At 34.4% G+C, this 24,911-nt stretch overlaps 1 protein-coding gene across 1 annotated transcript in view; it reads left to right on the top strand.

Annotated features, from left to right (window-relative positions):
* LMBRD1 (LMBR1 domain containing 1) overlaps nt 1-24,911 on the top strand; it is a 210,764-nt gene that overhangs the window by 16,316 nt on the left and 169,537 nt on the right. Inside the window, exon 3 of the mRNA XM_044676019.1 lies at nt 1,575-1,635. Coding sequence (XP_044531954.1) covers nt 1,575-1,635 — 61 coding nt within the window. The remainder of the gene's footprint in view (nt 1-1,574; nt 1,636-24,911) is intronic.

Raw genomic sequence — 24,911 nt, 5'->3', positions numbered from 1 at the left:
ATCAAATATTAGGTACCAATAATGGAATTTTGAGTTGTGTTGGTGATCTGACAGCAAGATTTATGTGTATAGAAAAAAATGTGTATAGACAAAAACATTGTTAGTTTGAGTGTCTTATATTTTCTGATATTGTAAGGTCAAATCTCATCCTATTTTCAAATTTAATCTTAATATCCAGTTTATCCTGAGTAATAAAAAAGAATAGGTGATTATACAACAGTTTCTGGCACAGTAAAAAAATGTGTTCCCCAAAATGTAGTTGTTTTAAAAAAGGAAAAAAAACCCCACACTTTTGTTATGTCATTAATCTTGAATGAGGGATAAAAAAGTTGATGCGTGCATAATCTTTATTCTTACTTTGCTATATACGAAGTATAGGGGATTAGTATAGATTTAGGAGAATTGCAGATTTTTATTTTACTTGATCTTTTGAGGTATTTTTAGGTAATAAAAATGTTATGGAGGTTTTAGTTGGTAGTAATCCTGATAGGCAGTTCCTAAAATATTTTTCAAAACACTATATTATCAATACTACTGTTTTAAAACCAGTATAAAGGATATATTAAAAAATTGCTTTGTAAATGAGAGCAGTAATATGGTAATAATAGAGAGAATACCAGACCTAGAGGCAATAGTTGGATTCTATCTCATACATAATAAATGATTTGGAACAAATAATTTTATTTCTATGAGCCTTAGTTTCCTCATTTCCATAGAGAGGACAATAATATTTTCCCTGAATGCCTCACAGAATTGATATGAGGAGATAAAAGCCCTTTGAAAATTTTAGCACATATACTTAAGGTAAGTTATTGCATATAACTTTTAATTCCATTAGATTTGAAATCCATGTAAAATTTCTTACTTTCAAGTATTTAATACTTCTCAGGGTAAGGAATTTTAAAAGACTTCCATACAGGCTTTTATATTTGTGTAAGTTCCTTAGTGCCCTTCCTAAAATACTTTTGACAATGTCAAATGTTCTTTTTCTTTAGAAAAATAAATTTTTGGATAAATTAGAATATGACTTAGATGAAAAACTATTGATTGTTGTGATATTTTAATAAAACTTTAGATCAAGTATTATCCATTCCTTCAGAGATGTATTACTTTCTATAGAAGTAAGAGCCTTGGGCTGGGAGTTGGGAGACATTGGTTTGTATTCCTGCTCTTTGTAACCTTGGACAAGTGAGTTAGCTTTTTTGGATCTGTTTTCTTACCTTAAAAATGAAAGGGTCAAATAATTTATGCCTAAGGTTCTTTTCAGCTTTGATAGTGTAGTACCCAAGCTGAAAAAAATATACATTTGAGTCATATTTTTAAAAGTTGAAAGTATAAAAGAAGAATATAGTGAATGGATTGAGAGGAATTCAAAACAACTGAGGCTTTTTTTTTTCCTTCTAGGTTTATTTTTCCCCTTAATGCATGTAATCCTGAACTAAAAACAGAGAAGATAGTTATCCAATTTGTAAATGTTAATGGAAAATTATTTAGCTGTATATAAAACAGAAACTTAAATTTTGTTACACAAGTGAATGTTGCCTAATGAAACATTTCTCCTATTTTCTTATTAGGACTGGGCTAACAGTAATGTTAGTAAACAGATTGAGGACACTGTATTATATGGATATTACAGTAAGTAACTTTTAGTATTTCATTTGGTATTTTTGCTTTTGTAGTTCTGTGTCTAAGAAGATTCAAGTCTTTGACTTTTGAATCTTTTCATAACTATATTATCTAGAAATCTAAAGTCAGTATTATGTATGAAGTTACTATTTTCCATTTCTTATGCCACAGAAGAAAATGATATAGCTATACTCTAGAATACTAAGCCTTTAAGAAAATTCACCTTTAATGCTTCCATGTTGTTCTCCATTTAGGTTTCTTTTTTTAAAAAGATGCTTAAATTTCATCTTTTTTACTTAAACTCTTGCTTTTCTAGGTCTCTGAAAAGTTGTCCATATAAGTTTCCCAGTACTAGCAGCTTACTTTACCCTATAAGGTCTTATAAGTTCAACTAAAATAAAATCACTGTAGTGAAAAAATGAAGTTGGGAAAAGGCCTTCCTTTTTTCTACCACTTACTATTTTATGAAGCTTTGCATATTGGGGGTACTTTTTTCATATTTCCTTATACTAGGTAATAGGAGAACATATTTGTTAGCAAATAAGGCACAAGAAAATTTTCAGAGGTGGGAATCAATTAGCAAAACTTATTTAAAAATTTGAGTATTTAAGTCTGTTGTTAAAAGATAAATGGTAAATTTGGATATGGAAAAATTTTTGAAAAAATAAGAGTCAGATAATTTCTTTTTAATTGTGTTTTCTAGCTTAATTTTAAACCTTTAAAAGGCAAGTATGATATCCATTTTCAGATGTTTAATTTTTAGCAAAAGAGTCAAATGAAAGTTGATGCTCAAAGTCCCAACTTTTTTTTTTTTTTGATTAGTTGAAAATGACAATTCCTTAAAATTTTATGATTGTTAGTAATTTTTTTAGGGTTACTTTTAAAATATTTTCCCTAGGCAGGTCAAAAATCCATATGTAGTCCCTGTTAACTTATGTTGAAATAGAAAAGAATAATAAACCATTCATTTCTCTCACTTTTTCAGTTTTCCTCTTTTAATAAACCATAAAGATATCATATGCAAATAAAAGCAAACTTCTTAGCTTTTCTTTCTGGAGGTAAGAATTAGACTTTTATATCAGCTGGTTTAGTACATAGAGTCACAACTGATTAGCATTTTGTTTCTTTTGACCCTTGAGTATTAATATTTTCTCATAGTTTTTGAAGTTGTTCATGGGTTTCTTATTTAGAATAAACATAAGACTTTGTCCATGGGTTTCTTATTTAAAATAAATGTAAGATTTCAATTTAAGTAAGAATTGTGTGTGGTAGTTTTTGATAATAGCAGCAACAGTTTTAAGACAAAATATAAACAGCTAATTCTCCAGAGGATTTGTAATTTTTTATTTCTGTTAAAAAGCAGAGTACAATGATTATATATTTAAGTCTGAAATTCATATTTAAAATATCTTTAATTGACAGTGTAGAAAACATTTATTGACAGAATCAAGAAATCAACAAGTATTTATTAAGCAACTACTATGTGGAAACACAGAAATAAAAAAATGTGAAGCAATTTTTGCCCTCAGAAAATTTACATAGGATATAGATCAGTGATTCCCAAACTTTTTTGGCCTACCGCCCCCTTTCCAGAAAAAATATTACTTAGTGTCCCCTGGAAATTATGAAACTATTGATTGAACTCAGATTAGAATGTAATACAAAAAAAGTGGATCACTGCAGCACCCACCAGGGGCAGTAGCACCCACTTTGGGAATCACTGATATAGATAAACAAATACACATGTACTCATATATATATACAATATGTACAAATTTTGGGTGGGGGCTGATAGAAGAGCAGTATAATTGTGGGAATTAGTAAAGACTTCATGTAGAAGATGTCACTTAAATGGAATTTTGAAGGAAAAGAGGAATACTGAGAAGTGAAGGTGAGATGGAAGTAAATTCCAGACCGAGTGGAAAGGTTGGGAAAAGCTCTGTGTGTGAATAGCAGAGGGCCAGTTTGACTGGATTGAGGAGAGTGAGGGAAGGGGAACAATTTATAATGGGGCTGAAAAGGTAGTTTGGGACTAGTGAAGGCCTTTAGAAGCTAAACTGAAGTCTATATTTGATCTTAGAGCATTAGGGAATCATTGAAAATGATTGGGTAGAGAAGTGACATTTTCACATCTGCCCTTCAGGAAAATTACTTTGGTAGCTGTTTGGAGATATTTGATCATATTTATAAGTACTTCTTGAATTTTTAATTATGGATGCTTATACACTAAACATTACTTTATGCTAGTTTAATACTTATCCCCTTCCTACCCTGCCCTCTTTTCATCTAGAATGTAAGGGAGACAATATGTCTTATTATTTTCCTTCATGCTAGTTTTGTTAAAGCTATATTTCAAATATATAGATCATTCTTGATGAATACTTACAATGTTATAAAATACTTTATAATTAGTTTTTATTAAAAATCTTTTGTTTTTATAGCACTAACATTTCTGAATGTCTCTTCCTCAGAGAGCCATTATTTTTTTAAAAAGAATAAAAACATAAAAAAGGCTGTTTAGTTATACTAATCAACTGACCGTCAAACAAATCTGAGAATATGTGTAAGGTATAATATATCCATAGTGTGCTATCTCTGCAAAGAAGGGAGGTGCATTTTTTTCATCTCTTCTTGAGGTCAAGCTTGATTTAAGTTTTTATTATTTTATTTTTTTTTCTTATTGTGAGTTATAGACTTTTTAAAATTTAAATAGTTTTTTTAGAAAAATTTTTCATGGTTATATTATTCATGGTTTTACTTTACCCTTCACCCCCCCCCTTAAAATCCCACTCCCCATATCCAACACACATTTCCACTAGTTTTAACGTGTCAACAACCAAAACTTATTTCCATATTATTGATAGTTATTTCCATATTATTGATAGTTACATTGGTGTGGTTGTTTCGAGTCTACATCCCCAGTTATGTCTGCATCAACCCATGTGTTCAAGCGCTTGTTTTTCTTCTGTGTTTTCTCTTTTATAGTTCTTCCTCTGAATGTGGGTAGTGTTCTTCCCTCCAGATTGTCCTGGGTCATTGCATTACACCTAGTACAGAAGTCTATTGCATTTGATTTTACCACAGTGTATCAGCCTCTGTGTATAGTGTTCTTCTGGCTCTGCTCCTTTCACTCTGCATCAGTTCCTGCCAGTTCACATGGAATTCCTCCAGTTTATTATTCCTTTGAGCACAATAGTATTCCATCACCAGCATATACCACAATTTGTTGAGCATTCCCCAATTGAAGGGCATACACTCGTTTTCCAGTTTTTTGCCACCACAAAAAGCATGGCTATAAATATTTTTGTACAAATCTTTTTATCTATGATCTCTTTGAGGTACAAACCCACCAATGCTATGGCTGGCTCGAAGGGTAAGTAGTCTTTTAGAGCTCTTTTGGCATAGTTCCAAATTGCCATCCAGAATGGTTGGATCAGTTCACAACTCCACCAGCAATGCATTAATGTCCCAATTTTGCCATATCCCCTCCAACATTCATTACTCTCCCCAGTTTTTTCTATTTTATAACAATCTTATTTTCTCTCCTTACTTCCTCCTTCCCTCATCTGTTTAAAAACATTTTTTTTAAGGAAAACAAAAAAAATCCATGGTCAAAATAAATTCCTGCTTTGACCATTCTCAAAAAATTTTCATTTTGTATTCTGAGTCAATCACCTCTTTTATCAGGACATGGACATGTGTCATCATTGGAACTCTAGAATTAAAGTTGATTATTGCTTTGATCAAGTTCTTAAGTCTTTCAAAATTATTTGTTTTGACCATGATGTTATTGTTGTATAAATTATTTTCTTGGTTCTTCTCATAAAGCATCATTTTATACAGCTCTTCAGATTTGTCTGACACTATCCTTTTTATCATTTCTTGCAGCACAATATATTCCATTACATTAATATATAATATTTTATTCAGCCATTCCTCAAATTGATGAGTTTTCCTTTATTATCCAGTTCTTTACTACTACAAAAAGAGCTATTATAAATATTTTTGTACATATGGATCCTTTTACTTTTCCTTTGATCTAGTTGGTGTATAGGTCTAATAGTAGTATAGCTGGGTTAAAGGATATGTACAGTTTTATAACTTTAGGAGAACACTTCCAAATTGCTTTTCACAATGGTTAGACTAGTTCATAGCCCTTCCAACAATATGTTAATATGTCTTTTTTCTCTAGCCTCTCTAACATGTTATTTTCCCTTTTTGTCAATTTTGCTAATCCTATGGATATGAGAACCTCTGAATTCCTTTACATTTCTCTAATTAGTGTTTTGTAGCATTTTTTTCATAGCTATTGATAGCTTCACTTTTTTCCTTAGGAACCTACCTGTTCATATACCTTGCCCATGTCAATTAGGGTATGGATCTTATTCTTATAAATTTGAATCAAAATAATTAAAAAGTACTTGTTAAATGACTTCTGGGCTAAGATGACCTCAGAGTAGAAGCAAGGATCTTCTTCTTCTCACCACCAACCAATATAAAGCACCTCAAAAGGACAAAAGTCAAAATCATATAAGCAAAGGGGCTCTACCATAGGGTGAAGCCTTGAAGGTAGGCAGGATTTGGGCATTTCCACATTATAAGGGGGTAAAATTACTTCTACCAAAGTGTGAGCTGATCCCCCTCCCCCCACTCTACCTAAGTTGCCAGATTCAGAGTGAGCACTGTGAATCTCTAGGTTCTTGGGGGACTGGCTGAGGACACCATAGGCTTATTAAGAGCAGAGAAACTTGGGATCCCAGGACGCTGAGGAATGCAGATTTTGGGCACAGAGAGGGGCTGCCCACAGTAGACATGGAGAGGACTGAAAAATAGCCTCAGATCAAAAACTACTCTTTAGCTTAATATACAGAGACCTACCTACACTCTTCACTCAGACTTCTGACTGGGAAGGGAAGAAAAAACTAATATAGTATTGGCCACCAACACCAAAGAAGTACAATCTACAACTACCAAAAAAAAATAAGAAAAAAACTGACCCTGGGTAACTTCTATGGAGAAAAATAGCAGGCTACAAAGGAGACAGCAGAGGGCGACAAACAAGCAAACATATCCCAACTTTACAAAAAAAAAAAAAAATGGAAATTGGTCACAAACTCTACAGGAACTCAAATTGGAGGTTGAGAACCAAGTAAGAAAGACAGAAAAAACTTGGCAAGAAAAGTGGCAAATAGTTCAAAAAGAAAATAACAATTTAAAAGACAGAATCTCTATTTGGAAAAAGAAGCCCAGAAATCAAATGAAATGATAAGCAAATTAGAGACCAGAATTGACCTGCCGGAAGCCATGAAAAGCAGTATAGACAAAACCAAAAGGGGAAATCAAAAGATTGTATCTGATGTAATGAATAAGTGAGACAACAGGGGCCTTGAGCTGGTAACAGGCTAGCAGGTGGATAGTGCTGGTTATTAGGATGGGGTGAGCAACTCAGTTGGGCTTGTAGCTTGTTTATGGAAGTACAAGTATCCAAACCCTGGGAATTGAGTGCCCAGTGAAACCTAACTGCTACCCCCCAGGCTCCTTTAAGATTTCAGGCAGCCAGCCCCTCCCTGCTGAGGAAATAGCCTCCTATTGGTTAATGGCAGACTGGCAGGAAGTGGATGTAGAGCTTCCTGCCCCTCAGCAATGGAGCTTGTTCCAGGCCTAACTGCTCAAAATCTCTGCCTTTTGCCTGTCCTCCTAGCCTTTGATGGTAGGGAAATAACCACAGGATTCACTGGTTAAGACTATGGGGTTTATTGGTAAGGGGACAAGGCAATGGTAAGAGGGCTTGGTAATACTAAAATCTTTTGTTAAGAGATAATCTGGTTAAAGCTGGTTGAGGTCCTTGGAAGGTCTATGCTGACCAAGGGCAGGTAGCCCTCAGCCAGAGTGAAGTGGTTTCTGGTTAGGAAATTGAGTTGATCTAATGGCTAATCTTGTAGATGATGATAAATAATAATATTGTGTTGCTCTAGTTGATTGGGTCCTAAAATCCTAATTACCCACGTTCTCACTCCCGCCACCCTTTTCAATCCCACCACCCTTTACTCCCACCACCCGGACCCAGGGGAAGGACAGATGAGTGGTCAGGACAAAGTCAGGTCAGAGAAGAACCCAGCTCTGGGTTTCCAGGGCTTTTTATACTCAGTTCAACTGCCAGTTGGTATCTGCCCAGTGGCTCATGCCCTCTTCAACATTCCATCCAGGGCAACTGACAGGTTTGCCCTAAGCCAACATGGCAATGCTAAAATCCTATATTATACTGAAAACCAGTCTTTAAAGACTAGAATTGGGCAAGTAGAAGTTAATGATTTTACAAGACAGCAAGAATTAATAAAGCAAAGTCAAAAGAATGACAAATTAGAAGAAAACATGAAATATCTCATTGAGAAGATGACTGCTTTGGAAAACAGGTCTAGGAGAGGCAATTTGAGAATTATAGGCCTACCTGAAAACCTAGAAATAAACAGAAACCTTGTCATCATGCTACAAGATATTATCCAAGAAAACTTCCCTGATATTCTTGAATGAGAGGGAAAAATAGAAGTTGAAAGAATCCATAGATCATCCTCTATATTAAATCCTCCAGAGGCACCCCCCGGCAATGTAATTGCCAAATTCAAGAGCTTCCAAGCTAAGGAGAACATATTGCAAGAAGCCAGAAAGAGACAATTCAGGTATCAAGAAACACCAATCAGGATTACACAGGATCTGGCAGCTCCACACTAAATGACTGCAAGGTTTGGAAAATGATATTTAGAAAGGCAAGAGAATTGGGTTTACAACCAAGAATCACCTACCCATCAAAACTGACTATATACTTCCTGGGGAAAGTATGGACATTTAACAAAATAGAAAATTTCCAAGTATTTGTAAAGAAAAGACCAGAACTAAACAGAAAATTTGATGTCCAAATACAAAATTCAAAAGAAACATGAAAAGGTAAACGAGAGGGGGGAAAAAATTAAGGGCTTCAGTAAGGTCAAATTGTTTATATTCTTATATGGAAAATTGATATTTGTAACTCTCAAAAACTGTATTCACTATCATAGTAGTTAGAAGAATTATTCATAGGTAGAGGTTGGGGTAATAAATGGTTTAAGATGATATGTAAAAAAAGAAAGGGGGAAATAGAAGATGGCACCAAGAGAAACTTGAAGAAATAAGAAAAATAGGATAAATTATACTACATAAAGAGGCATGGGAGGAGGAGGGGAAGAATACTATTATAAGGAGAGGAAGAGAGTGCTAATAGGTAACACTTAAACTTTACTCTCAGTGGAATCAGCTCTGAGAAGGAAGAGCATCTAGATCCATTAGGGTATTGAATTCTATCTTACCCTACAGGGAAGTTGAGAGGGAAAAACCAAGGAGGGGATTGGGCAGGGAGTACCAAAAGGGAGGGAAAGAGAGGGGGAGGGAATTTAATAGACCCTAATGAAAAATAAGACAGGAAAAGGAAGGGAGGGGGTAGAAAGGGAAGGGAAGTAAAATAAGGGTGGGGATTAGGGGGAGTGATTAAAAACAAAACACTGGTGTAGAACAAAATAGTGAAAGAAGAAAGGGCAGGACTTGGAGAGGAAATCAAAATGATAGGGAATACACAGGTGGTAATCATAACTTTGGCAGAGAAATTCCATTTAAAATCACTAGACAATATAAAATATTTAGGAATATTTGTGGTGGCAAAAAATTGGAAATGAGGGGATGCCCTTCAATTGGGGAATGGCATTGTAGTATGTGTTGGTGATGGAATACTATTGTGCTCAAAGGAATAATGAGCTGGAGGAATTCAGTGTGAACTAGAATGATCTCTAGGAATTGATACAGAGTGAAAGGAGCATAACCAGGAGAACATTATACACAGAGACTGATACACTATGGTACAATCCAATGTAATGGACTTATGTACTAGCAGCAATGCAATGTTCCAGGACTATTCTGAGGGACTTATGAGAAAGAATGCTATCCATATCCAGAGAAAGAATTGTGGGAGTAGAAACACAGAATTAAAACAACTGCTTGATCACATGGGTCTATAAGGATATGATCGAGGATTTAGACTCTAAGGGATCACCCAAGTGCAAATACTAATAATATGGAAATAGGTCTCGTCAATGACACATGTAAAACTGAGTGGAATTGCTAATTGACTGTGGAAGGGGGATGGGAAGAGGGGAGGGAAAGAACATTAATCATGTAACCATCGAAAAATATTCTAAATTAATTTATTAGACTTAAAAAAAATAATCATTTTTTGGATAATTCTTATTTTACTACCACCTAGCTTTTTCTTTGTGTCCTTCCTGCTTCCGGAGAATCATCATTTATAGCCAAGATTTTTAAAAAAAGGATTGGAAAAAAATCAGCAGAATTTTAAAAAAAATCCCCCCCAGATATTCATATGCATGATTCCCCTTTCATAGCCCCCCCGACCCCACATTTCTGCAGAGTATTCTCATGTCTTTACTTTGGTGCTGATGTTGTTCTTTACTTTAGCAATACTCAGTTTTAGTTTTGTGGTAAAAGATAGTAATTCTTAATTTTAACTGTATGATGGAGAAGCTTCTCTTAGTTTGCTCAATTTGAAATAATTTCAGGTATCCCCTCTAATTTATTTGAATCAGTATTTTTCCGTTTGGTAAGGACAATGGAGATATAAATTTTGATCTTCAAGAATTGACAGGTAGAAAAAAATTGGCCAATTATTGAAACTCCTCTCTATAAACTGTACTTAGTTCTTGTGTTTTGGGTTAAGACCTTTCTTCATAAAATTCACTTCTTAAAAATAGATTTTTATTGAAATGTTTTATTTTTACATTCCTTATATATCTTTTTGTTTTCTTTCCTGCCCCTTCTCAGATCCATTCCTTATAGTAAACAATTTTTTAATAAAGAGGAAAACAAAAATTCAAGAAAACCTATTACTACCACAAAAACCTATCAATACTTTGAGAAAATCTGATCTTTCAGAGGGATGGGAAAGATATCCCTTTTGAACTAGTCTAGTTTTTATAATATTGCAACATTCAATTTCTATTGTTTTGTTATCATTGCTCTTTCCATTTACATAGTTATCTTTTGTGTATTTTGTTTTCCTGGCTTTGCTTACATCATGTTGCACTAGTTCATATAAGTCTTTGCATATTTCTCTATGTTAATCACATTTCTAACTTGTAATATTTCTTTATAATCATGTATTACTATTTGTTTAGCTGGCTCCCAATCATTGTTAACTTAAAAATTGAATAGTATCTTCCTTTTACAATTCCATGTTCCTCTAAAGTAAATGCGAAATAATAACACTTCAAATAAAAACCTTTCTAATACGTATCCATTATTTTTATTGCTTTGGTTTTCAGAAAACAGGACTAGGAAGCTGAAATTTATATTGCTCTTATTTGTACTACCAAGATGTAATTTTATGTTAATTTTCTTCCTTGCTCTTAAAGTTAATTTTTTACAATTGTCTTTGTTAATGTTATGAATAGCAAAATGGTCTTGCCTTTGTCATAGTTGGAAATTGTATAAAATTCCTTTTAGTTAAGACTTATAAGTTATAGTATTTAACAAGTGTGGTTGGTCATTGAATAGAAACCTTGATTTAAATAGAAATCAAAATTTAAAATTCTTCCTTATTCAAGTAGTTATGATAAATAATCCATATTCAGAAATAATTCTTTTACCACTTAGGTTGTATTTGGAATAGCCCTTGTGTTTTAAAATTATGTTGTCTGTTCAGCCATTTGAGATAAGATTTTAATGTGAAATTAATAAAAATAGATTTCATTAGGAGGAGCACTTTTAGAGATTTAAATTGTGATGCTGAAGTGAGCATGGAAATAAGAACAGGGAGCAAAAGCTATCATGAACGTGCGCTTGACAAGAGAAATTTATCGAATGGTCTGGCTTCCAATTTTTTCTATTTCCCTTAAATTGCCAATTATTCAAGTATATAGATATAAATTATTTCCTTTGGGTCTAGAATAATCAGTTTCTGTTTTTTTTTTTTTGAGACTGTCTAGTTGGGACTTCTTGTTTCTGTTTGTTTCCTCCTTTTGAAAGTTTGATTACTCAGGAGGCCGTTTAAGATATTCAGGTATTGAAAACTCAAGCTAGTTTCACATTTAAAAAATTGACATTTTCTTGATTTCATGTGATTTTTAGGTTTTAATGAGAAACCACCGGAAAATGCCAAATTAGAAGTTAACATAAAAAAACCACCAAATTTGAAAGAATTTAGTAGAAAGAAAAAATTAAGAATTCTAAGACAAAACAAAAACTTTTGAATATGGGCAAATTGAAGTCAGATATAGTGGAATTGATTTTCCTCCAGAGATACGTGAGAATTACTTTCATAGGTGATCTTAAAAGGAAAGGATTGGAGAGTTTTTGTTAGGTCTTCTCATTTTATGTCCGGTATGTCTTTACCACCTACCAGTGTTTCTTCTGTGATTCTAATGCCAGCTCTGGATTGAAGATGTACAGAGCCAATTCTGGACATAAGAATATGTAGTGTAATGGATAAAAAGGGGGTACACTAAAGTTGGGGGTGATCTCCTTCCCTTGCTGAGTGACAGAGCGGTAAAAGCTGATTGAGGTAATAGGAGAGAATTAAAAGGAATGGCTAAGTTTAGGGAGGAATGAACAAGAGGCAGTATTTGGATGGTAAGGGTATGGGTGAGGTATTCAGGAGAGGCAGCTAACACAGACTAGACACCCAACCTAGAGACAGAGGATATTGGGGTAATAGGCTGAACCCTTCCAGGCAAGAAAGGTACTTTACAGACACAAGGAATAGGGCCAGACAGAAATGGTTTGAATCTGACTTGAGGGCTTTCTTGTCAGTTTCTCAAATCCTCAAAGGAGGAATCACAAGGCTTGTGAAATTGAAAGGATTCAGGAGGAAGCATTGGGCAACTACTTCCTCCTAAGATGGATGCCTCCAGTTTCTCTCGGGAAATGAAAGAGAATTATTCCTTCCCCTTCACCCTTGCCTAATTTCTTCAACACAAATATTCTCCAGAGGGTTTATTAGGTAACAAAGGGTTTTTTTAATGTTCCAGGGTTGGTTTGGAAGGAGAGAGGGGTTTGGGGTTTCTGACAGCCGCTAAGGAGAAACTCAAGATGGGGGAGGGTCTCAGGAATGGGTTAGACTATAGAGAGAACCTGCTCTCTCAGCCTGGGAAGATTTGGCTACTTTTAAGGTAGAGGGTATACTAAAGGGATAGTTTGATTCAAGGATGTCCTACTTGTCTATTGGGGAAAGTAAACCCACAAAGTCTTTTCACTAAAAACCCCAAAGCACCCTGCCTCCCAGAGCCCCAGGAAAACAGGCAGGGAAAACAGGGAAATAATATGGAGAAGGTCAGGGAGAGGTCCAGAGAAATTAGCAAGGTTCAAATTGTCTAAGGACAAGGCACAGGCCAAAGCAAACCGAAAGCCAAAAATAGAGCTCTGGTTGATCCTTCAGCTCTGTTCAAGCCTCAGAGATCAACTGAACTTTCTCTCAGAATTCTAAGGTTTAACTGCCAGAAGTTTTCAGTTGGCCCCCTGCAAGAGCAAAAACCTCTCTCTTGCATCTTTTCCATTACAGTAGATAGTAGGTAAAATGGCCACCCACAGGCACGGAGTGAAGGTATCATTTACTTTTTCAAAGAATGCTTTGTTGTGTGTATATGTGTAAAGATTATTATTATTAGTAGTAGTAGTAGTAGTAGTACTAGTAGTTTTTTTGCTTTTTAAACCACAGTATGGTCCAGAGTCTTCTCCCCGTCTGTCACAATCTAGTTGAATAAAAACCTAAATACAGAAGTAGTGTTATTTTTCTCTTGAGACACACATATGTATACATATACAAAAATCATGTGTATATGTAGTTAAAGGTATGTGTGTTTCCTTTTGAGAGAGCTCTTTTTAATGGTATGACCTATATAGTTGTGGGTAACCACAGCAATACAGCCATATATGACTATAATCTTAGCACTATATTTTAAAAGATAGAAACATGGGAAAACTCACTTCATTTTTTGATCTATTACAGATAAGTCTGTTGTTAAGATCTAATTTATTAAGATCTAATGTATGTGGTAACTTAAAAAAATTCAGCAAAAGGTTATTAAGAACTCTTTTTATATAAAAAGCTTTATAGTACTTCACCCAAAGAACTCAAAACTAGATTTATAGTGATGAGACATTCTAAATGTTGCCCAAATTAAGTTGTTAAATACTAATCCAAAATTTTAGACAAATTAAAGAGACCTTGTTTTTAAAAAAAACAACCCCAAACTTATTTTTTCTAATCTCATTCAGGCTAAAAATTGGCCTAGAATTTATTTCAGAAGGTGTGAATTACTCTCTTGGTCACCATCATCCTCCCATGTTACCAATGCTGGAAACCTAAGCATCATCCTTTACTTCTTAATCTCTCCCTGTATACAATCAGCTACCAAATCTTGCCAATTCTACCTTCATAAGAATTCTTGTATGCGACCCCTCTTCTTCTCTGATACTGCTACCCTCTTGGGCAGACCCTAATGTCCTCATAGCTAAACTATTACAGTAGCCTTCTGGTTGGTCTTATTATTATAATCTCTCCAGTTCATCTTCCATTCAACTTCCATATTGACTTCAAGTGCAAGGCCAATCATGTCAGCACTGTATTCAGGAAATTTCAGGATCAAATTTTAAATGTTCTTTTTGGCATTGAGACCTTCATAACCCAAGCCCCTTCCCACTTTTTCAGTCATCTTATGTCTTCCTCCCTTTTCATATACTCTTCAGTTCAGGCCTCTTTGAAGCTGTTCCTCAAATATACTCCTCTCCCAACTCAGTGTTTTCATTGGCTGTCCCTCATATCTGGAATTTTCTCCTACCCCATCTTTATCCCTTGCCTTTCCTCTTAAGATTATCTCTTATTTATCCTGGTATTTCTAATATGTCTGGATTGTACATAATTGTTCACATGTTATCTCCTTTCAGAACAGAGACCTTTTTGTTTTGTTGTATCCTTAGCAATTAGCATAGTACTTGGTACATAGTGGGCTTTCATTAATATGCTAGTTAATGTGACTGAGCACCCTTTGGCCATATTTTCCAAGTTGATGCTCTCTTTAAAAATAGTTTTTGATTGATTCTGTAATGTGACATATAACCATTAGTGAAAACTTGCAATCCATTAGCATTTTAGGATCCAGAAAATTGTTTCTCTTGTAATCTCCCAACAGAACTCTTGGCATTTTGTGTATAGATTATTTGGCATATTGAGAAACCCCAATGTTTGCATTCTTATGTTTATCATGATATTTGAGGAAGTGTCAAAACATTTGGCTTCCTTCACATAATTACCTAGAATAATATAATTTACAACGTTTTTGATTGTCCAAGTGAGTTACTACTAAATCAGAAAATGTGAAAAATGTACGACTTCTGCTGGGATTATAGACAATCCTATATTTTGGAATGTTTCCTGCAAGTATATTGTTATTACTATTAGTTCCTTGTAGATATTAATAAATTTGGAAAGCACTGAAAATAAGGGTTTTAGAAATATCTTAAGTATGCAGGTATAGAGCTATAAGCAGTCAATTTTGAGGATAAAAAGGGAATCCTTTGTGATCTGAAATTAAATCTCTTTCACTGTTTTGATGCAGTGTTGCCTCCAGGTGGTGGTAGAGTTTTATGTACACATTTAGAACAATAATTTTCTTGGTAATTTATAAATTTGAATTGTAATTTTTGCCATTTTCTTACCCAGCTTCATGTTAATTTTTAATTGGAAGTTCCCTTGACAATATCCTGAGCACAGAAGATACTTGAATGTACCTGCATTTCTATGTGTGTTAAATTAAAACTAGAGGAATTGCAACTTCACATGGGGTTCATTTGAGTTTTCGTGGATTTGTAGTAGAGTGCCTAAAGTATTTAGAACATCATCCACAGCACAATTTTGCTATTGGGAAACATTTTACAACTTATTTACATCGATAGGAGTGGTTCATTATTGTTTACTTGAAGAGTAACAAACATGTCTGTTACAGATAGCTGAGAAATTAGCTATATAGGTGTGATAGAATTGTTAAAACAAACACAGGTGTCCAGAAGAGCTTCCTGTGAGTTAAGTACAATGATTTAATGACATTTATATTGGTCATATACCTTTACTTCTGGTTTTTGCTTATGTTCTAAATAGTTGAGGCTGATTACTAATAATCTCTGGATAGTGATATATTGTAGTGTGAAATATAGTGTATTAGCTGAAGAGAGATAATATTGATATGGTATAAGAATGAGATGTGTTGGAAAAGGCTCTGAATTAAGTCTGGTAATCAGTGTTTTAGTCCTAGTTTCTCTTCTACTAATATGGTACAGCTCTTAAAGGTATAGATGTCCCATTGAAAAACCTGATGGCAGACAAGCCATGGCTTTGAGAGTCACTTAACTTTTCCAACATTCACTTTTCTTGTCAAGACAACTAGTTTAATAGAAGCGACTGATGATGATGCAGTGGATAAAAGTGTCTGAGTCCAAATCCAACTTCATATACTCACTATTTCTGTGACCCTCATCACAGACAATGCATCTATGCCTGAGTTTCTTCGATTGTAACATGGAGATAGTGGTAGCACCTGTTTCTCAGAATGGTGGTGAGGATCAAATGAGATGATATTTGTAAAAGGTGATTAGCATAGTTTCTGGCATAGAGTAGATGCTATCTATGAAAATGCTTATTCTTTTCCCCTTCCCCTATTAATTTAGCTTGACTGTCTACAAGGTTGATATCTGATAAAATATTGCTATATTCTGGATAATGTCATCAGCTTCCGTAGATTCATTTGTCACTTCTATGTTGATAACTTCAACATCTATTGAACCTTATTTCTTCTCTTGAACTCAACTTGCCATATCATCTACTTGCTGGATATTTACTTGCACGTCCCATTTGTTATTTCAAATTTAGCATGACAAAACAGCTAATTTTTCTCCCTTACTGCTTCCCCCCCAAACCCTCCAAATCCAATTAATTATTAAATCTTATGAATTCTGCCTTCTCAATTTCTAACTTTTCTCTCCACTCAGACTGACACTAATTCAGACACATCACTATTTTAAGGAGTTTCTTGTGGAAAACCAATAAGAGAAACAGAGTCTCAAATAGTTAAAAATCTGAGACTCCTCTTTTGGCCCCTTTTATGATCCTTGTGATTTCTTGTTGAAAAGTATTGTGGCCTTATTGAAAAGCTTTAAGCTCTTAGCAAACCAGCAGTCAAGAGCTTAATATTCTCCCCTTTGGTTAGGAATGCAGTTGATGGTTCTCACATAGTGGTTTTAGACATTCAAGGCCTAAGAATTCAGGGACTTCCTGATCCAGCAAAATATTCCCAGACTTAACTGATGTTGAGGCAACTACAATCCAACCTTGTATTCTTATCTACACCTTGAAGCTTCTAAGGCTTTTGTTTTGTCTGTGTTAAAAATGCAGCTCTGTGTAGTTGTAGGAAACTTTCCTTGTGCTTTTGGGTGAAAGGGAGTTTGAATTTTCATATATAATAAACTTGTGACTCAATGGCACTTCATAGAAGCAGCTATGAGTTAACAGTCAAGATCATCTCCCGTGTCCCCTTTACTTCCTTATCAACTAAGCTGTCTTTATCAGATTATCAGAGATGATAGATAGATCTCAACAGTTTCTGAATTACTTTTCTAGTCCATTTCCTCTCCATCCCCTAGGTGGTACAGTGGAGATTTGGATTTGGAGTCAGAAAGCTCTGAGTTGAAATCTTCCCTCAAACACTTGGGGTGCTGAGTGACACTGAGCAAATCTCATAGTCTCAGTTTCCTCATTTGTAAAATATAGACAATAATAGTATCTCTTTCATTGTGAGAATCAAATAAGAAAAACTGTTAAGTACTTTGTAAACCTTCAAGCACTGTATAATAAAGTCTATTATTAGCTGTCATTATGTTAATATTCTTACTAGAAGTCTGGCCACAGCTACTATAGTGCTAGAAACAGAAGTTCAGTGGCTATAAAACTCTTAGCTCAGAGTAGGCATTTATTTATTTTAAATTTTTACTTTGACTTTTTATTTTTCTATCATCTGTGTTCTTAGTGTTGCATCAATTTTGTTCATGCAAAAAAGCTTTTCAATTTTATAAAATTGAAAATAGACAAGTGCAATTTAATCTTCATAATTACCTCTATCCTTTGTTTCAAAAGGAGGAACTTCTCATGTGATCTTTTCATGCTATATGGACTCCTTTACGTTTTTCCTTTCTTCTGAATTTCTATTTCATGATTTCTCCTTATATCTGACTTTCTTAAGAAGATTGTTTTTTGCTTAAAGGTTTTCACTTAGGAACTTCAGTATAAATATTGTAATTAGGTGCAATTTGCTTTCTTGTGTGTGGTGTTTTGTTTGTTTGTTTGTTTGTTTTGCTATATCATTTAAGCATTTAAATTTCTTATTATCAAAGAATAATCCCTAAAAATTTCAAATTGGATTTCACAACACTGTAAATTTAATGTTTTAAGTGCTCTTAAAAATCAACCAGTCCAAGTGGATGATTTTTACAAACAAGTAATTTTGCAGACAAAGAAATTTAAGACTCAGAAAGACCCAACATCATTTGTCCAATATCACAGGTAGTAAATGCCAGAGCTATGTTTCAAACCTAAGTCCTTTGATTCCAAATCTCCATTACCTTTTCTAGTATATCAGTTCCTTGTAAAATGAATTTTGTTTATTCTCGATTGCTTGTGAAACATTCAAGACTACCTTTCTGAGTTAAACTTAGAATTCCTCTCCCAAAATCCTGTGGGTTTTATTAATTTATACTCTGTCTTCTAATTCTGTGACTTTTGAGTAATTTCTTGTATGATTTCTTAAAATATTGTTGATTAGTTGTTTTCAGGGAGGCAGATTTTTTTTACTGATCTTGTTTTTAAGGTAAGTTGCTTTGATTTGTAGAGTGTGTATTCTTTTCATTTTTGCTACCTTTTGAGTTTTGATCTCTGTCTTATATCTGTTGTAATGTTTTGTAGTAAGCTTTGGCCATTCTTATTTTTTTCCTGAATGTTTACTACCAGTTAAAATTTCCTACCTTATCAATTATTTACTTCATCATTTTTTTATAATTTTAAAATTTTAAATTTTTTTTATGTTTTTAAACTTTGTTCTTTATCAATTTCATTACTTTGGTAACTTTATCATTTATTCTAGAGATTTCTTAAGTTCTTATAGTCTCATTTACTTTGGTCTAAAAATAATTTTAGTAGCATTAGTTCCTTTCTGAAAATCTCTCTTTGGTCTTTTTTCCAATAATATAGCTTTATTATATTAAGTGTTATTTTTGATTCCTTATTCATTTGGTCTATTGGTTTTTCTCTGGGGATTTACTTATGATTTCTTCAGTATTCTTTTTAAAAAAACTTATGTTTGCTGAATTTCATGCTGTTTTATAGGTTAGAAGGAGTGCTAGGCTTATACACGAGACATCACCCAGCTATATTGTTGAAATTTTAATGTTGCTTACTTTTTAGATTAAGCAGTAGCTATAGAGGTAAGGTGTAAAATTTTTTTAGGAAAATTATTCCCAGCTTTTCCTCTTTTTAAAAAATCTGCCTTAATTAACTTTCATTTGTTACTAATCATTTACTTTAGTCATTAATTTACCCTCAGGAAGGGTAAGATGAATAATGAGGAAATTGTAAGATGATAGTTTAAAAAAGAACTTGCAGTCATCTGGATGGCTTCTCTATTGTTCTATATCATCACTTGAATAGAATGGATGTTTTTGGAGCTCTTTGAGACATTTCATTCATTTACTTGTCTTTTGATGCTTTATAATAAACCTGATTATTTAACTACTATTTTTACCAAAAGTGGATTACTACAAGTAAGCATCTCATTGACACTAGATTCATTATTACTTGATTTAAAGAAAGATGTTTCCTTTTTTAAAAAAACAAAATGAATCTAAGAATCTAACTTTTATAAAAGCAAAGATAAATATAGATTAGTAGCTCAGTTTTCAAAGTTATTGTTCTATTTTTATTCACCAATAAAAAATGTGTCTATATAGCATGGTCATAGTGTCTCATACTGTTCCTTATATATCTAATAGATATTCCTCAAATATCCTTTCTTATCTTTTTAAGTGTTGGGTTTCTTTTTTAAGAAAGCCACCATTTCATCATTATTAGGTATTAAAGAACATTTGATCTTGCTTTGAACAAGTATCCCAAATAATCCTTTTGACAACAATACTTTTATGGAATTTTTTTCTAAACATGATTTTATCTAGGTTAATGTGTTCTATATGAGAACAAATATTTCTTTAATAAATAGTTTGTCTCCAGAGCTGAGTCAACAGTAACATTTAGAGAAAGCATTCCTTGATATGTTGAGGACTTTTATTTCTATGTGTGAACACTATTTCTCCTAAGGAAGTCTGGAGACTTAGTTTTAAAGTGTTTCCTGTGACTTCAAAGTTAAGTGACTTGTCCACTCACATAGTCTGCATCAGAGGCACATTTGAAACCAGGGTTTCCCTGATTAACTCCAAGGGCTTTAAGTTTTTATTATACTTTATCTTTTAGTTAAAAACATACTTAGAAAGATATTGACCAAATCATGCTTATACTTGGCAGTTGGAAAGCTATTTAATGTTATAAAATAATGATAATGGTGCTTGAAAAAATTTAATTGTGTTAAGTTTTTAAGTGCCAAATTTATTGAAAAAAAAAGATATAATGGAATTAGAAAAATGTTAGCAAATTAATGCTTCTGGGTCTCTAGTGTCTAGCACAGTGTCTGGCACTTCACACCTAATTCTTGTTGACTGATTTATTAAATACAATTTATGAAAAATCCTTGAGGACTTCCGGTTAAGATGGCAGCAGAATAAGGAGCAGCTGCTTGATCTCTCCTAACCGAAGTATACAGGACTCCTCAAGGGGACATAAAAACACATCCAGACAAACGAAGGGATGCCACAACAGGGCGCAGCATTGAAGGTACGTGGAATTGGGGTGTTTTCACACTATAAAGGGGTAAAACAGCTCTCACTAAAACGCAAGAGGAAGAAGCCCCTCCCCCACCCCCCACACCATGTACAGCACCAAGGCCAGTGCACAAGAGTGAAAGCAGGTTTGGGGCACCCATTAAGTCACTGGCAGCTCCAGGGCTTGTTCCTGAGAGCAGCAAGACTTAGGACCCCAAGAGACTAAAGAATGTGCACGGACTTTCCTGAGCGCTGACGCGGGTGAAGGCATTGCCCTAGGCACAGACTAGGTTCTCGAGAGCAGGCTTGGACCTGTAGTGGGGACCCTATGCAGACGGGAGCTCGGCTGTAGAAGCAGCCCCTGAGACTGCTGAAGGAGCCTCGGGCAGAGGGGCAGACCAGGGACTACCAGGAGGCTCGACCCCAAGAACAACGAGATCTGAGACCTTGGGAGCCTAGAGAGCTCAGACAGACCCTGAGTGTGAGGATAAAGCGCAGAAGGCAGGTCTAACAACAATGGCAAGCCAAAATCGGGAACCCCAGAAGAGAAAGACTACCAAGAAGAACTCTGTAACACTCGACAACTTTTACACAGAGAAAATCCAGACAACAGAGGAGAACAAACAAGTAATCATATCCAAACCTTCCCAAAATAATGAAAACTGGTCACAAGCTATTGAAGAGTTCAAATCTGAGATGATGAGAAAGATGGAACAGATCTGGCAAGAAAATAACAGTTTAAAAGGCAGGATTTCACAATTGGAAAGTGAGTCAAGTCAACTGAAGACCAGAAATGACAAGATTGAAAAGGAAAACCAGACCCTGAAGGCTAAAATTGAGCAATTAGAAGCTAATGATCTCTCAAGACAGCAAGAACAAATAAAACAAAGTCAAAAGACTGATAAAATAGAAGGAAACAAGAAATATCTCAATGAGAAAGTGACAGACCAAGAAAACCAGTCTAGAAGAGACAATTTGAGAATCATTGGTCTTCCTGAAAAGGCAGAAATTAATAGAAACTTGGACTCCATACTAAAAGAAATTATTCAGCAAAATTGCCCTGAAGTTGTACAACAAGAGGGCAATATAGACATTGAAAGGATCCATAGATCACCCTCTACACTAGACACAGAAAAGTCAACACCCAGGATATAATAGCCAAATTCAAGAGCTTCCAAGTAAAAGAAAAAATCTTACAAGAAGCCAGAAAGAGGCAATTCAGATATCAAGGAGCACCAATCAGGATCACACAGGATCTGGCAGCCTCCACGCTAAAAGACCGCAAGGCTTGGGAGATGATATTCAGAAAGGCAAGAGAGCTGGGCCTTCAACCACGGATCAACTACCCATCAAAACTGACTATATACTTCGAGGGGAAAGTATGGGCATTCAACAAAATTGAAGATTTCCAAGTATTTGCACAGAAAAGATAAGGACTAAATAGAAAGTTTGATATCCAACCACAAAAATCAAGAGAAACATGAAAAGGTAAATAAGAAACGGGAAAGAAAGAAAACTCATAATTTTTTAAATTTGACTCTTTAAGGGCTTCAATAAGATCTAATTATCTGTATTTCTATATGGAGAAATGCTACGTATAATTCTCTGTTGTGAACTCTATTCACTATTATAATATTCACTATTGTAATCAGAAGAATAATTCATAAGGAGAGGACAGAATACTAAATGGTCTAAGATGACATGGAGGGTGGGAAAGAGGAGGGTGAATAGTAGGGGACACCAAGAGAAACTTGAGTGAATAAGAAAAATAGAATATTCTATTACACATAAAGAGGGCATGGGAAGGGGAGGGGACAAATACTATTATAAGAAGGAGAGGAAGAGAGCATTAAGTGGAAATATTTAAACCTTACTCTTCAGTGTAATCAACCTGGAGAGGGAAGAGTAGCTATATTATCCATTGGGATATAAATCTCCATCTAACCCTACTGAGAAATTCAGAAGGGATAAACCAAGGGGAACAGAAGAGTGGGGAGGTCAAAAAAGGGAGGGAAGAAGAAGGGGGAGGGAATTCATTAGGCCTTTAAAAATAAAAAGAGGGGAATAACAAGGGAAGGGGTAGAAAGGGAAGTTAATCAAGGGAGGGGATAAGGGATACCAGTTCAAAGCAAACCACTGGTTTAAAAGAAAATAGTGTAAGAAGAAGGGGTAGGACTAGGGGAGGATACAAAAATGTCAGTGAATGCACAACTGATAATTATAACTCTGAATGTGAATGGGCTGAACTCACTCATAAAACGGAAGCAAATAGCAGAGTGGATTAGAAACCAAAATCCTACCATATGTTGTCTACAAGAAACACATATGAGGTGGGGGGACACACACAAGTTTAAGGTTAAGGGCTTGAGCAAAATCTTTTGGGCATGAAATGAAAAAAAGAAATCAGGAGTGGCTATTATGATTTCTGACAAAGCCAAAGTAAAAATAGATATGATTAAAAAAGACAGGGAAGGTCATTACATCCTGATTAAAGGCAGTATAAACATGAGGAAATAACATTGCTCAATATATACGCACGAAGTGGCATAGCATCCAAATTCATAAAGGAGAAACTGGCAGAGCTCAAGAAGGAAATAGATAGTAAAACCATACTAGTGGGAGATCTAAATATTCCTCTTTCAGAGCTAGATAAATCAAACCAAAAAAGAAATAAGAAAGAGGTAAGAGAGGTGAATGAAGTCCTAGAAAAATTAGATTTAATTGATATGTGGAGAAAAATAAATAGGGACAAAAAGGAATATACCTTCTTTTCAGCTTCACATGGTACATTCACAAAGATTGACCATGTAATAGGGCATAGAAACATTGAAACAAATGCAAAAGAGCAGAAATAATAAATGTAACCTTCTCAGATCATAATGCAATAAAAATAATAATTAGTAAGGGGACATGGACAGGCAAATCAAAAACCAATTGGAAATTAAACAATATGATTCTCCAAAACCAATTAGTCAAAGAAGAAATCATAGAAACAATCAACAATTTCATTGAAGAGAATGACAATGATGAGACATCCTACCAAACTCTGTGGGATGCAGCCAAGGCAATACTAAGGGGGAAATTTATATCCTTCAGTGCATATATTAACAAATTAAGGAGGGCAGAGATTAATGAATTGGGCATGCAACTCAAAAAACTAGAAAGTGAGCAAATTAAAAATCCCCAGATGAAAACTAAATTAGAAATACTAAAAATCAAGGGAGAAATTAATAAAATCTAAAGTAAAAGAACTATTCAATTAATAAATAAGACTAGATGCTTGTATTTTGAAAAAACAGATAAAATAGACAAAATACTGGTCAATGTAATAAAAAAAAGGAAAGAAGAAAACCAAATTGACAGTATCAAAGATGAAAAGGGAAACCTCACCTCTAATGAAGGGGAAATTAAGGCAATCATTAAAAACTATTTCACCCCATTATATGGCAATAAATATAACAATTTAGGAGATATGGATGAATATTTACAAAAATATAAATTGCCTTGATTAACAGCAGAAGAAATAGAATACCTAAATAATCCCATATCAGAAAAAGAAATTGAGCAAGCCATCAAAGAACTCCCTAAGAAAAAAATCGCCAGGGCCTGATGGATTCACAAGTGAATTCTATCAGACATTCAAAGAGCAACTAATCCCAATACTATACAAATTATTTGATATGATTAGCAAAGAACGAATCCTACCAAATTCCTTTCCTGACACAAATATGGTACTGATTCCAAAGCCAGGGAGATCAAAAACAGAGAAAGAAAGCTATAGACCAATCTCCCTAATGAACATAGATGCAAAAATCTTAAATAGAATACTAGCAAAGAGACTCCAGCAAGTAATTAAGAAGATCATCCACCATGATCAGGTGGGATTTATACCAGGAATGCAAGGATGGTTCAACATTAGGCAAACCATCCACATATGACTATATCAACAGTCTAACAAACAAAAATCACATGATTATCTCAATAGATGCTAAAAAAGCCTTTGACAAAATACAGCATCTATTCCTATTGAAAACACTGAAAAGTATAGGAATAGAAGGACCTTTCCTAAAAATAATAAACAGTATATACCTAAAACCATCAACAAGCATCATATGCAATGGGGATAAATTAGAAGCCTTTCCAATAAGATCAGGAGTGAAACAAGGATGCCCATTATCACCTGTATTATTCAACATAGTACTAGAAACACTAGCAGTAGCAATTAGAGAAGAAAAAGAAATTGAAGGTATCAAAATAGGCAATGAGGAGACTAAGCTATC

The sequence above is a fragment of the Gracilinanus agilis genome, chromosome 4 (genome assembly GCF_016433145.1).
Source record: "Gracilinanus agilis isolate LMUSP501 chromosome 4, AgileGrace, whole genome shotgun sequence".
Lineage (NCBI taxonomy): Eukaryota > Metazoa > Chordata > Mammalia > Didelphimorphia > Didelphidae > Gracilinanus > Gracilinanus agilis.
Note: the sequence above shows the minus strand (reverse complement) of the source record. Positions and strands in the feature narration are given on the sequence as shown.